Raw genomic sequence first — 14220 nt, 5'->3', positions numbered from 1 at the left:
ATATTTGCAACTGTGACCACAGGAACATCAATTTGCATGGAGATGGTCTTCTAGCCTTAACCTTTTGTCGTGCTGGTCTGTAACTTTCTTCCTCTTCTACTCGGGGTCCGTTTACACCAAATGCAGTGGGACTGTGCTGGGTGGTTATTCCAGCACAGTTCCACTGCATGACAAGGCAAAATGCCTTGTCTCCTGTGGGCCCGATTTTTACACCACTGTGTTGCAGTGGTGTGTGGGCATGTGCGCTGTAAAATAGAAATGCATGCACTTATTTTTTCAACACACTGCAAACACAGCACGAGGCACCGCACTGCAGCCAATTGAACTTTATTAAATGTCTGTGTGACGTGTCATTAAAGTTTGTTTTTAAAAAAGATAGCGTGGTACAGAGCGGTAATTTCCACTGGACTGCACGGTTTACCATCTGCGATGTTATAAAGCACTGGTTGGTGTGAATGGACCCTCACCCTCAGTCAACTTTTCTCCAATTTTAAAAGATTGAAACAGGTGTAATATAAATTGCAGAAAACGGTTCAAAATATCTCTATAGTCCATTTATTTATAATTTTTTAATGTATTTTTAGTTGAGAATGCAGTTGACAGTGGCCTCAACATTTGGCAAATGGAATAATATAAAAATAACAGTAGTCAGTTTGTTGGCATGGGTTAAAATTAAGCTAGTGACATTGGGTCGAATGTTTTTCCTGACATTGCATAACAAAAAGCCAAGAGTGTGACTTCATGTAAGATCATGAAAAAAGTTTTCTGTAACGTGCATGTGTGCAACCTGTGCATGTGTGCAACCCATCAGTGGGAAGTTCCTTTCAGTATTTGTGATTCATTAAGCAAGGCTGCGTGAACACAGGCGATACCAGATCTGTAATGGTGTGTACCAGTGTCATGCTACTTGGTGTGGTGACACAGATGACTGAAAAGGTTTATAAATCCTCTGGCATGGAAGCTGGTACTTATTAACTCGTGTATATAATTGTCTGGGTGGACTTCATCAAGATTTGCATTTCCTTATGTTTTTACTTAAAAATAAATAAATAAAAATATATAAATATACAATTTTTTTTTTTTTTTCATTTTTATAGATGAGTTTTTAGGAAGAGTGCAAGAGAGAAAAAATAGAAACATTGCAGTGTTGGATCTCGGCTGTGGGAAAGGAGGAGATTTGTTAAAGTGGAGGAAAGGCAAAATAGATCATCTTGTCTGTACGGGTAAGTATCAACTGTTTAAAATTTTTGATTATTTTTGGTTCAGTGAGTAAACTGATGTTCTCAGCTTATTTTTTTAAATTAACCGCTTTAGCTCCAGGAGATTTTTTATCCCTTTCATTTCCCTTTTTATTAAAAAAAAAAAAAATGTATTACTTATTCTATCACGGAAAGACAGAAAAATTTTGAAGACATAACGTTTTACTTTTTTGCTGTAAAACATACATAAAAAGACACATAAACACACACACTATATTATCATATAATATCAGATACTGTAACTTTCACGCCAACCATTCAAAATACACTTATTGGGATTTTTTACCAGATGTAGCATTTTGACTTAAATTTATGAAATTTTAATTTCTACACTTTTGTTTATTGGATATTAGCTGTAGCGTCTGTCCTTGCCTCCTGCAGTTGGGAGATGGAGCTTGATATCTGAAATAATGAAAAACACTTCGGTGCACTTCTTCACTCCTGTCCACACAATATTATGTCCCTATTACTTCCCAACCAATCTGTTCAGAGATATCTGCATGTTTACTTAGTATCTGACGAAGCAGCCAACAACTTCCCTTACTCCTGTGAAAAACAACCAGGCTGGTGAGATGGGAGATGCATGTACAATAGGGAGCTGACCCTTGCTGCTGATCTGAAATACCTGGGATGTGTGTGCATGGGGGTGATATTCTGCAGATTTTTATTCCAGAGGTGTTGATCATCTTTGTCTTTTCAGAGCGATTTGGGGATGTAGGTGCTATTTACAATGGAAGATCCCAAAAACCTCCTCCTCAGGAGCCCTTAGCGCCTTTTAAAGTCAGAGCACCGGTCTGCTCTAACCAGGCTTCAATTTCAATATCAAATTTCAGCCCTTCTTTTCAGTGCAAAGCTTGGCCCACAAAGTCCCCCCCCCCCCCCCCCCCCCGAAGCCCTCTTCACAATGCAGTAATGCCTTCACTCAGAGTGTGGGAAGGCTGTTAGTTTGCCTCTCTGGGTCCTAGACGTTTCAGACCTGTAGGTTAATCTGTGGTGTCAAAGGGGTACAAAATAGAGTTTAAAACTCTACCCATTAACGCTTTCTTCTTTCAAGTCGAGCAAAAACTGGTAAAGGACAGCTAGATTTACATAATGTCCTGAACCATCTCTTGTTCCAGGAGTCATTGTGCCAGGGTCGCAACAAGACTGGTTCAAAAGAGTCTACTTAAATCTCTTTACTGTACAAAAGCCCAAAAGGGGTATTAATTCTATTCTGATCTTTAAAACCCTTTGAAAGAGTCCTTGAAGTTCTGAATTTTGTATGAAATGGGGTAATTGCTTCTCTGAAAATACAATAGGCATCTTGGATGTCCACATATGCTATCTGCATAAATCTCATTTACCCATCTCAGTGCTGCTTTCTGTGCTTCGCTGCGGCAGACAGTGAATAATCAAACAATGTGAAGTTTGGGCCTCTCCGGTTAATTGCAGCCTGGGTAAGGTGAGACTGGGTTTACCTGTAATTGTGACCATGTTAAGTTTTACATGTGATGCATTATTATCCTCTGTAAATGTTGTCAGTAGCCACTGTGTACCATTTTTTTTTAATTTTGCGGGTTTTTCCCAGCCAACATTGCTTCTTGAGCGGTGATTGCAGTTGCAGCAGAATCCCTAAACATTTCTGTGTATCCTTTCTGCATCAAGGGTTTTCCCAAAGCTGTTGGTTCTCCTTTTCCTGCTAAGATCTCAGGACGTCCATGTCATGGGATACCTAGACAACAACCTGATGAAAGGATAAGTTCAGCTTTTATAGTAACAATATGTGCATTTGTAATTTTATTTTTACGCTGCAGCCTGTAAAGCATTCCTCTTGCAATTTGCTGATTGCTCTTGTAGACTGTCAGTTCTCTGCTCATGCCTCCCGTACCGAACTGCAAGAAGAATGGATGAACTATGAGATCGTTTACCAGCGTCCTCTTAGTACATTGAGAACTACAAGTTGTCATCTGCAGTGGTTGATGGTACTTGTAGTTCATTCATTCACAGATCTCTGTGAATGAATGACACGGCTGCGTGAGCAAAGTCCCACATGGCCACACTGTTTTTAAATTGTGACAGCAGGTGTGGGGAGTGTATCCCACGGTCACAGCGGCATGAGGGTAGTGTGGGTAGGTACTGTAATAGGCTACACCCTAAATTCGGGTGTAACCTGTAGCATGTTGCATAGATGAACTTCTCCATCTTTTAGAATTTTTCCTTTTTAGGCACGGCTTTTGTCTTCAAATATTTAAATGACGATCAAGCTCCTTCAGACTTTTGGATGGGGGATCAGCTTCCCATCACCTGGAGTACCTGGGACTGATTCTAGATATGGCCTAGGCCAATATTTTCCTTTCTTTATGAAAAGATTGCTTCTTCGAGGTCCAACTGTCAGAATTTAAATCAACTGTTAACTCGCTTCTGCATGAGGGCTCTGGGCCTCATGCTAGCCTCCTTTTGAGGCTGTTCCTTTGTTCATTTCCACCCCAGACAGGTTTCTGTCCTATCCATTCTATTGTCGAAAGCTTTGGCTTCACGCAGTCTGGTCGAGAAGTTTTTATATAGGAAATTGATTTTATCTCCCACTTTATTTCCTGTGTCTCTATGGGATCTGAATCTGGTATATTAAATTCTTCAAATACCTCCTATTGAACTGATTCAAGATATCCCATTAGAAGATCTTGCCGATGGCCATTTCCTCCATCAGGTGTGGCTCTGTGTGGGGTGGCTGTATCTTGTATAGAACTTTCTTCTTATTTTACATAAGGTGGTGGGCCTGAGACCATAACTTTTTCTTTGCCAAGGTGGTCTGTCTTTTCCCAAGGTGGCGTAGAATGGAGCAACGTTTTTATGATTTTTAGGTTTTTGATATTTGCTAAACTTTTGGCTTTAATGTAAACCATGCCTATCTTCTGATTTCACTGAGGGGGCTTAAGGAGTTTAGGATTTATTGCCATAACCTTGACAGAGTGTGGAAAACAACTTTGACACACTTAAATAAGCTTTCAAACATGCCTAAACATTTTCTGAAAAAATTTACTAGAGAAGGGGAAAATATACTTTATCCTTTAGCCAACACATTACCAATGTAGGCTTATGGAGGGTGGAGAGGTGGCCTGGTATTTCCTCAGCACCGTCTATGAACAGTGATGGAAAAATTGCTGTTACTGTTTTTTTTAGCTTCTACAGATGTGCTATAATTTGTTTATGTAGTTGGATCTTCCCCCCCCCCTTTTTTTGCATACACATTTGGTAATATAAGTTGTGCAAGATAGTCCCAGTGCTTTCTTAGCATTATTGTTGCTTCTTTGTTTTTGCTCTTCTTCTTCTTTTTTTTTTTTTTTTTTTTTTTTTACATGAATAACCTAAAACCTAAGCCTAGTCATTATGGCATGCAATACAGAGTGTGTGTGTTTGTGTTATTTTTTTAAACAATATTTCTTTTGTTCATTGATTGACACAGCTCCTGTCGTTATTGACATTGGGTTATACTGCCCCCTACCGGAGTAGGACACTAGGTAGATAAAACTTCTGGCTGGCCCTGCGAGTTAAGTCTCGCGAGGTCGCATAAAACCTGGCCTTGATCTGAGTCGTAGCATTCCTCCTGGCCAACAGCCCCCCATTTCAATAGAGAGGAAGATCATTCTGGATTGGTGCCCACTTGGTTCCTGGTAGGGTGAGTAGCTGCCCCCCCTCTGCCCCTGGAGGGTTTTGGGGTGCACGTGAGCCCCTCCTTCCTGCAGACACCCCTCCACCCCATTTTTGCAGAGACCCTCAGCCTGCCCCTTACACATACACTGGGGCTGTTTGGGTGGTCTGGTCACTGGCCTGGGATGGGGCAGAGCGCTAACTGGCGACGGAGGCCAGGGGGGTGCGCTGCAGGCCACCGGATGAATTACTGTGCGGGGGGCGGTTGTACCTGGTGGGGTTCTCCTGCCAGGGCCCCCTGTCCTTCCTGGATCTGTCCATAAGGCCTTGTCCCCAATTCTGGGTCCTTGTATACCTCGTGGTGCGGCGCAGAGCCGCCATTTTGTTGTAGCCTGTGTAGTCCTATACACTGTGGCCACGTTTTGTGTAGTCCAGAAGCCATTTTCCTGTGGTTTTCCATTGCAGATAGCAGCGTCCATGACAGTGGAGCCCTGTGGGCGATGATTTTGGTGGTGGGAACCCCTCCCTATCCCCTGGTGTTGGCTCCTGGATCATGTAGCTTCCTGATCGCCGCACATGTAGTGCAGATTCTCCTGATGGTTGCAGGTGCCTGTGTCAGTGGGTGGGGAGTCTGGTGGGTTGCTCTCCCTCTCTGCTGAGGATCGCTCCACGCCTTGTGCTTAGCGACTGGGTGGCGCTGCCAGTGCGGTGGGGGTTTTCCTTTAGCAGTGTGTGGCACTTTTTTGTGTGGCCCCCCCTAGTGACTTATTTAGTCTTGGGAGCACATTTCCCCACCTGATCCCCCTCCGGGTCCTAACCAACCATCCATGCACTGACGGCGGTCCTGGAGCCCTTTGTGTCCCCAGTAAAGGTGAATCTGATTTGGCAGCCGCAGACGTGGGTCTCTCTTTTGGGTCTGCGACCACGTGCCTGGAATCCTCTGATAGTGAGGATGACTCCTCCACGTCTGCGAGCGCACATGAAAAGGCGCTGGTGGATGCACTGATTGTATCTGTGCGTGAGACCCTGAAGATGCTGGACGCAGCTGAAGCTGCGACAGGGTAGCAGGTACCCTTTGGCACTCACAAGCCATCCACACGCGGCAAAGGGGTTTCCTTTTCCTGCTTATTTTGACAGAATTGTCACTAAAGAGTGGTGACGACCAAAGTGTCCGTGGGGTTCCTAAAGCGCTTTACTAGGCGTTACCCCTACAAGGAGTCCCTTAAGAAGTGGACTGTTCCACTGGTGGTGGACCCACCGGTTTCCAGGTTAAACAAGGCAACCATGATTTCGGTTGAAGACTCCCTGGCCTTTAAGGATCCAGCTTACAGGAAGGCAGAGGCTGTGGCCTGCAATATGTGTACACCTTAGCTGGTTCGGCACTGAGGCCGGTATTTGCCATTGCCCTTGTGTCACAAACTCTGACAGAGTGGGCTAAGCTCCTACGCTGTGACCTGGAGGGAATCTTCGCTGGTTTTCAGACCCGTGGACTACCCTGGTACAGGACAAGTGGGTCCACAAAGTCATTCGGTCCAGCTACAAGACCGAGTTTAGCTCTTGTCCCCCAGCAAGGTTTTTTCCTTCGAACTTGCGCCTGTTGCCAGACCGGTTGCAGGGTCTGTTTGGGGTAGTACAAGAGCTCTTCCTTCAAGGGATGATTGACCCAGTTCCAACTTCAAAACATTTTCAGGGCTTTTACTCAAACCTATTCAGTCCCCAGGAAGGAAGGCAGAACGTGTCCAATCCTTGACCTCAAGGCGCTAAACTGCTTTGTGCGGGTACAGAAGTTCAAAATAGTCCATTCGAACGGTGGTGGCATCCCTGTGTCAGGAGGATTTCCTCTCCTTTTAGATATCAAAGATGCTTATCTTCACATACTAATTTATGCCAGTCACCAGTGTTTTCTCCAGTTTGCTGTGGGAGCGGAGCATTATCAGTTTGTGGCATTAACCTTTGGTCTCGACTCCGCTGCTCAGGTCTTCACAAAAGTGTTGGCTCCGGTGCTAGCCTTGCTACGCCAATGAGGGATCGTGGTACTGGGCTACTTGGACGATATCCTTCTGTGAGCAGAGTCCCCTCTGCTCTGGTGGAGAACCTGGAGATCAAAATGCGAGCTCTGCAGGTGTTTGGCTGGTTTTCAGAATTTTCAGAAGTCTGCCCTGTTTCCGTCCACAGAGCTGGACTATTTGTGCCTGTCTGTAGACTTGGCTGTAGCCAGAGTGCTCCTTCCTCTGGACAAACTCCAGAAATTGCAGACTGCTTTTCTCCTCCTGCTGACCAACAAATGGTCATCCCCATCAGACTTTCATGCGGGTGCTGGGCCTGATGGTATCTACCTTTTTTTTTTTTTTTTTTTTTTTTTTTTTTTTTTTTTAAGTGGTTCTGTTTGCACAGTTCCATATGATGTCCATGCAAAGGGAATTTCTGACCAAATGGGACAAGACTCTGCAGTCTCCAGACAATCCGATCCCGCTGAGTCAGGGCAAGAAGGAGACCCGGATATAGTGGCTTCGCTCCCTGGCGCTTCAGTTGGAAAAATCCTTCCTCCCCTTCTATTGAACAGTGGTCGCCATGTATGCCAGCCTTTCCGGCTGGGGAGGTATCCTCGGCAAGCATTCTGCTCAGGGGATCTGAATGCTGCAAGAGTCCAGACTACTTCAATGTCCTGGAACTGCGAGCGATCGGCCTGTGTCTGGATCATTGGATGGATTGTCTTCAGGGATGCCCAGTTAGCATTCAATCGGGCAATGCCGAGGCGTGTCAATCACCAAGGGGGCACAAGAAGTGCCCTGGCAGCTCTGGAGGTAGCTGGCATTCTAAGGTGGGCAGAATGGTTCGTTCCAGCCCTCTCCGCCGTAAACATTCCCGGGGTGGATTACATCAGTAGGCAGGTGTTGGCCCATGGGGCGTGGACCCTTTATCCTGAGCTGTTTCAGCTGTGCCTCCAGTTGGGCACCCCCCCAGGTGGATCTGTTGGCGTTTCGGCTCAACCGGGAGGTACAGAGGTTTGTGGCCTGGACAAGATGACCACTGGCGGATACCACAGACGCTGGTGGCCCCATGGGGTCAGTATCCTCTAATCTATGCTTCCCTCAAGTTTCTGCCCAGGCTCCTACGGGATCGAGGCAGGAGGGATTAGTCATCTTGGTGGCCCTGGACTAGCCTCGCCAGGCTTAGTATGCCAATCTGGTGCGGCTGGTCGCCAACGCTCCTTGGCGGCTCCCTCTCAGAGAAGATCTGTTGTCTCAAGGTCTGATCTTCCATCCTGCTTTACAGTCGCTAGCTTTAACGGTCTGGCTATTGAAAGCCAGGTACTGAAGGATAGAGGATTGTCTGAGTTGGTGATTCCTACTCGGAGCAAGAAAATGTACTTCCCGCAAGAGCTATCATCGGCTTTGGAAGGTGTATGTTATATGGTGTAGGGCTCGGGTGCCTTCCCCCCCCGTGCCTTCTCGATATCACGTCTGCTGGAATTTCTACAAGAGGGTGTAGAAAAGCGCTTAGGTCTGGGCACCATTAAGTGCCAGATTTCTGTGTTGGCAACTTTTTTCCAACGCCCGTTAGCCTCGAAATTCCTTGGTTCACACTTTTTTGTGCAAGGAGTTCGCCATATGGCCCTTCCTGTGAGGTCTCCGGTGCCCCCATGGGATCTTAATCTGGTGTTTAACTGTTCTTCAAAAAGCTCCTTTTTGAGAATATTAGTGAGATTCCTTTTATTGACTCTATAACAGAAGGTGGCATTCTTGGTGGCCATTACTTTGGCACACAGGTTTCTGAATTGGCTGCATGGTCCTGTTGGTCCCCTTATCTGGTGGTTTTTCGTCCCTCTGTCATTTCTTCCTAAGAAGTCTCGGGCTTCCATTTGAATGAGGACATTGTGTTACCTTTGCTTTGTCCTAAGCCAAAACATCAAAAAGAGATTGCCTTACATTTCTTGGATGCGGTTCATGCCATCTGGGTGTACCTGGCGGCGACTGAAACAATTCGTAAATCGGATTCCTCATTTGTACTTACGGACAGACCCTGTAAGGGGCAGGCTGCGTCTGCTGCGACTATTTCCAGGTGGATAAGGCAGACGGTGGTGCAGTCCTATTCTATTAGGGTCAGGTCCCTCCTTTTCCCTGTCAAGGCACATTCTACAAGGGCGCCAAGTGCCTCCTGGGCTTTCCGTCATCAGGCGTCGGTGGTCCAGGTGTGCAAGGCGACCACCTGGTCGTCTGTGCATATGTTCAAGTTTTACAAGGTGGACATCTTGGCATCTTCGGATGCTGCTTTCGGCCGCTAAGTTTTGCAGGCTGCTGTTGTGGAGGCTGCGGCCGCTTGAGTGTGTTTTTTTTTTTTTTTTCCGGTTGGTAAGCCCCCGTTGTTCCTGGTTTATGTTATATATATATATATATATATATATGTATGTGTGTGAATTTTTTTTTTCGGTTAGCCGTTTTAACAGTTTGCCGTGTGCCCACCCCTCCTGGCACTGCTTTGGGACATTCCAACGGTCAATGAAGATGTAAAGCTGTGTCTGTCAATGAATGGAAGAGAAAAAGGATTTTAGGGTAAGACAAAAATCCATTTTTTTTTTTCTTCTATTTTTTGGCTTGCCTTTTTTTGGGTATTTAAAAGCCATTTTTATAGAGATTACAATTTCCAGATCCTTTATGAAAAGCTCCTGTTTTTTTCAGTGTCCCACAGGGAATATTAGGTACAGACCTGCAATAAGTGGCAGTCATTGTTGTGAGGCCTAATGCTTTTCAAAAACTAATTAGAGCAATAGAGCTGTTTTAGCTTTATTATTGGTCTTGGACAGTTGTTGCTTGTGCCATGATTTTTTTTTTTTTCTTGTTACTGTTTACAGATATAGCAGAAGTTTCTATCCAGCAGTGTGAACAGCGGTATGTTGAAATGAAAGAACGAGCTCGCCATGAGCATGTTTTTGAAGCGGAGTTTGTGACTGCAGATTCTACAAAGGTACTTTTATGATTGCTGATGAGTCAGAGGTTAAAGCAGTGGAAACTAACAAATTATATTAGAGCTTTACAAATCGACTTTAAACATGTATAAAAAAATTCCCCAATTATTGAGTATGAACTTTAACCCTTACAGTTGTCATCTCAGGCATGAAATATGAGCAATGCATATGCTTGTATTGTGTGTACTCCCAATTAAGAGCAGCAAGTGTAAATTGTCACTGCTTCGCTTCATTTCATTTATCTGCATGAGTCACTTTATGACAAGTGTTCCTGACACCAAGAGACAGACACAGAGCAGCCCGGATCCCTATGGTTGTTCTGCGCTCCTCCCCTTCTCTGTGTGCTACCATAGGAAGCTGTTTCCCTTAGTGGCACATGTGCAGGCCCCATCCTGAGCCGCACGCTGTGTCCCTATTGACATAGTGTGGTACGTTTCCCTGTCATTGAATTTGATTGACAGCAGTAGCACCCAATGGCTCCTACCACTAAATCCAATGAGGAGGGAGAATGAGAGGAGTGCCTCTGCTCTTTGGGTGCAGCACAGGACTGAGATTGGGCTCAAGTATCTGAGGGGGAGGTGGGGGGGCGAGTTGACAATAAGAGGGTTCTTACCTTAATGCAACAAATGCATTTAAGGTAAACCTTAAGCACTTACAACCACTTTAAGTTGGCCATAGATGGATCACAGTTTTCTGGTTGAGCAAAGACTGGCGATATTTCAATCCTGTGCTTGTTTCCACTCATCAGAAGACAAATGAATGACTGACCTCCCTCGAAATGGAATGTTGGAAAGTTTTGATTTGATCAGCTGCAGCGCTGATCAGTGTTTTCTAGCAGAGTCCCCTCTGTCGGAATACAGTAGCACAGCGGGGTGGGTTTCTCCATCTACCTCGTATGGACAGAGGGAATCTGTTGTCCCCTTTGGACACGGGGCTTTGCATTGTTAATGGTACCTCCTGTGCAATCTACTATCGTGCCTCAAATATTACCATCCTGGTAGTTTTAGGTCCATTCCAAATTGCTGTTAAAATGTAATTTTGAAATGGCAGCATGTGACATTTTGTATACTCTGCAGCGTTCCTGGGACTGACTTTTGACTTTATTCAGTGTTTAAAGCTGGATGGATGTTTTGGGCTTTTGTTACACCTTACACCAGGGGTGTCCAAACTTTTTTCAAAGAGGGCCAGATTCGATGAAGTGAACATATGCGAGGGCCAACCATTTTGCCTGACATATCTTTGGACTATTAAAATTAAATGCAAATTAACTATTTTATGCAAAGTTTATTGCAAATGGCATATTTTTTTTATTTCGTCACATGAATGGCAAATCTAAACTGGTGTTAAATCACTCTGCCTTTCATATCTGAAGGCCAGATGAAAAAAAAAAATCCAGAAAGCTGAAATATCAGGAACCATGTAAAGTACATTACTTATAATTGGTAATAAAGCTTGTCTGTCCACTTTTAAGTTAAAAAAAATATGAACCGGAACATAACACAAAGTATACATGTTATGCCCAAATATATTTATTACTTATTTAGACCAACTGACATTAACTGAGATTTTATAATGTATTCACCTCAATTTGGAGCATGCGTGCTCCCTAATTAGTCACACAAGGGTTAACCACATATAAGCGCTACATAAACCAACCGATGATGATTGATGGCAGCAATAATAGTCATGAATGATGCCAATGTAGTAAATAGAACATTGGAAAAGTTTTTTATTCAAAATTTGTTCCATGTATGTATAAAAAAAGCAGTACACCTTGTACAATGACCACCGATGGATCTCCAATGGTGAAGCCAAAATAAGGGGATAAAAACACACAGCTTGGTGACCATCATTGTGTGTCAAGGTATAAAACCAGCCAGAAACAATGCAGCAGTGTGGACAGTTGTCTTGCTCGGGCTGTAAGGGAATAACAGAATGCCTCAATCCTGAACAGGGAAGGGTGGAAAAGGGGTCACACAATACCCTATATAGGAGGCAAGGAGGATTGCCGTCTGAGTGCCAACCTGTAAGAAGACCTTGACGTGACGTCAGACTCTGGGGGAAGGAGGACCAAAACAAGACTTAACCCGCTATAGAGCCACTGGTGGTGAGCAGCATGTGCGATGACCCAGTGCTCGGGAGCGTGAGGAGTGCCTTCTTCCCGTATGGGTTGTCCTGACAACTTTTCAATCTTCTATTTACTACATGGGCATCATTCATGACTATTATTGCTGCCGTCAGTGATCAGCGTCTGTGGGTTCATATAGCACTCCTGTGGTTAACCCTTGTGTGACTGATACTTTTGAACACCCCTTCTAGTGTGTTTTGTTCCCACACAGCTGCTACTTGACCCCCGAGTGTTATGCCAATTATGTAGAGGGTGCTTGTCCTGTCATACTAGTGCCCGATTTTTATTTGTATTTTTTAGTGCTCCCTAATCAGCTAAGTCCGAGGCCAAATTGAGCAAGGGATATAAAGCTGGCCGGGGCTGGCGGTGGGTGGTATCAATAGTGTATTCACAAGTAATAGGAAAAACCGGAATTGGATGCAGTGGGCTGGGATGGACCATCATTTTGAGTACAAGTCATTCAAAACGGTAGCATATGTGAGGATGTATAAAATGGCAAAAGAACTAATAATGGTACAAGTGCAGTCCCGTCGCGTTGAAAGATCCAGGGGTCCTTAGCAGCGCACGGAGATTTACAGGGGCCAAAACAATAGATTTTTTCAAATTACCTGTGGAGCCATATTAACGCGGATGTGCCTGCCTTACACAATAAGCAATGGCCGTTTATCTTATTTGATCGAGGCAAAACGGGCACACTGCCAGTTTGTCGTTTTGGTTTTTTATTTTTTTTTATTTCTCCATGCTCTTGTCCTGCTTGAATATATTTTGTCTGTTCTTAAGCCAGCTATCAATTGTTTCATTCTTTTTGTAAATTACCACCTGAGCTTCTAAAGCACAATTTCTTTTTTTTTTTTTTTTTTTTTACTTACCCAGGAAGAAATATTCAAAAAGGGTCTCCCCCCTGTTAAAGCAGTCATGATAAAAAAAAATCCTCTCCAAGGCAATGGCTTAATGTGCCAATATGCACGCATGAGGTGATGTCACCGGCTGCATCCAGTGTGAATATCACTTATACGCCACCAGTTTAGGAGATATTATCTGTACCTACAGGTAAGCCTTATTCTATCTTTACCTGTAGGTACAACTTAGTTAATCATTTTTTATTTTATTTATTTATTTTTTTACTCAACCCAGCGGGCTGAACAAAAAAAAAATGAGGAGCTCGCTATACTAACTTATGCGGTGGTAGTACAGCAATCTCCCTGCTGAGCTATTTAGTTCTGAGAGGGGGGACTTCTGCCCCGCCAGAACACCACTGGTCAGCGATTGCAGCCATTGGCTGTGAGCGCTGAACAGATGCTGGTCGGCTGCTGGTTTTCCAGCATGCCCATTCAACAGCAGCCATACAGCCTGCTGTACTGACTGGCAAAATGACAGTTGGTTTCTGTTAAACCAGCCAATATTCAACCCGTGTGTACCAGCCTTATACGTTTGGGCACAATAGGAATACCACATATAGTGGTCAACTGAAACAATACTGTCCTTGCAGAAAGCGAACCAGATTTTTGGTGTCCGTAGTTATTTACCTGAAAAATTAAAGGAGAAGCTTAAATGGTCCCATGCCGCTGGCTGTGTGATGGTGACAGCACAGTTAGGCAGGAAATTGGTCTGTCACTACACACTACTCAAAAAAAAATCCCAGCAACCTTTTGGAGTAACCTTAGCTCTTCATGAAATCCAGGTTAAACTTTGCTCTAAAATATAGGTGTAAGGGCTGGTTCACACAAGATTCAGTTCACTGCATTTTTAGTCTGCAATAGAAACTCGTGGACAATGGTTAACGTGGATTCCAGGTGCACTAGTTCACACCAGTGCCGTGCATTCCATTGCAGTCAACAAAAGTAGATCCTGTTCCATTTTTTCCTGTATGGAATGCGGAAAAATACTCGTGTTATCACTTCCGATAAAGAAAAAAAAAAGAGTGGGAAAACGTACTCGAGCGCATCAAAAACATGCATCAGGTAAGCAGAATTTGTGGTCTTAACTGGCTTCCACTCATGGTGGAAGGAAAAAAATTGAGTCCTCTATGAGCTGCTTAACAGTATGTGAGGATGAATCTTTCCAACAGAGAATTTAACCCTCCCTGCTCTCTCCAAATCCTAAAATTTTGGCTGCAGTTGGCCTTTCAATAAACTGCAAACCCTTTTATCTGTTACCTCATATTATTATTTTTTTTATAGCTCATTTTTGTACAGAAACAAATTATGTTACAAAACACTGTGTACTACATCTGGGAAACA

The 14220-nt window shown here is 44.1% G+C and overlaps 1 protein-coding gene across 5 annotated transcripts in view; it reads left to right on the top strand.

The window, feature by feature from the left end:
- Positions 1-14220, top strand: part of RNMT (RNA guanine-7 methyltransferase) — a 95734-nt gene that overhangs the window by 37040 nt on the left and 44474 nt on the right. For all 5 annotated transcript variants that reach the window (XM_082258486.1, XM_082258484.1, XM_082258483.1 and 2 more), the window contains 2 exons: positions 1098-1223; positions 9739-9851. In XM_082258486.1, coding sequence (XP_082114612.1) covers positions 1098-1223; positions 9739-9851 — 239 coding nt within the window. The remainder of the gene's footprint in view (positions 1-1097; positions 1224-9738; positions 9852-14220) is intronic.

The sequence above is a fragment of the Pelophylax lessonae genome (genome assembly GCF_965119305.1).
Source record: "Pelophylax lessonae genome assembly, chromosome: 5".
Lineage (NCBI taxonomy): Eukaryota > Metazoa > Chordata > Amphibia > Anura > Ranidae > Pelophylax > Pelophylax lessonae.
The sequence above is the reverse complement of the archived record's forward strand: the minus strand, read 5'-3'. Positions and strand labels throughout refer to the sequence as shown.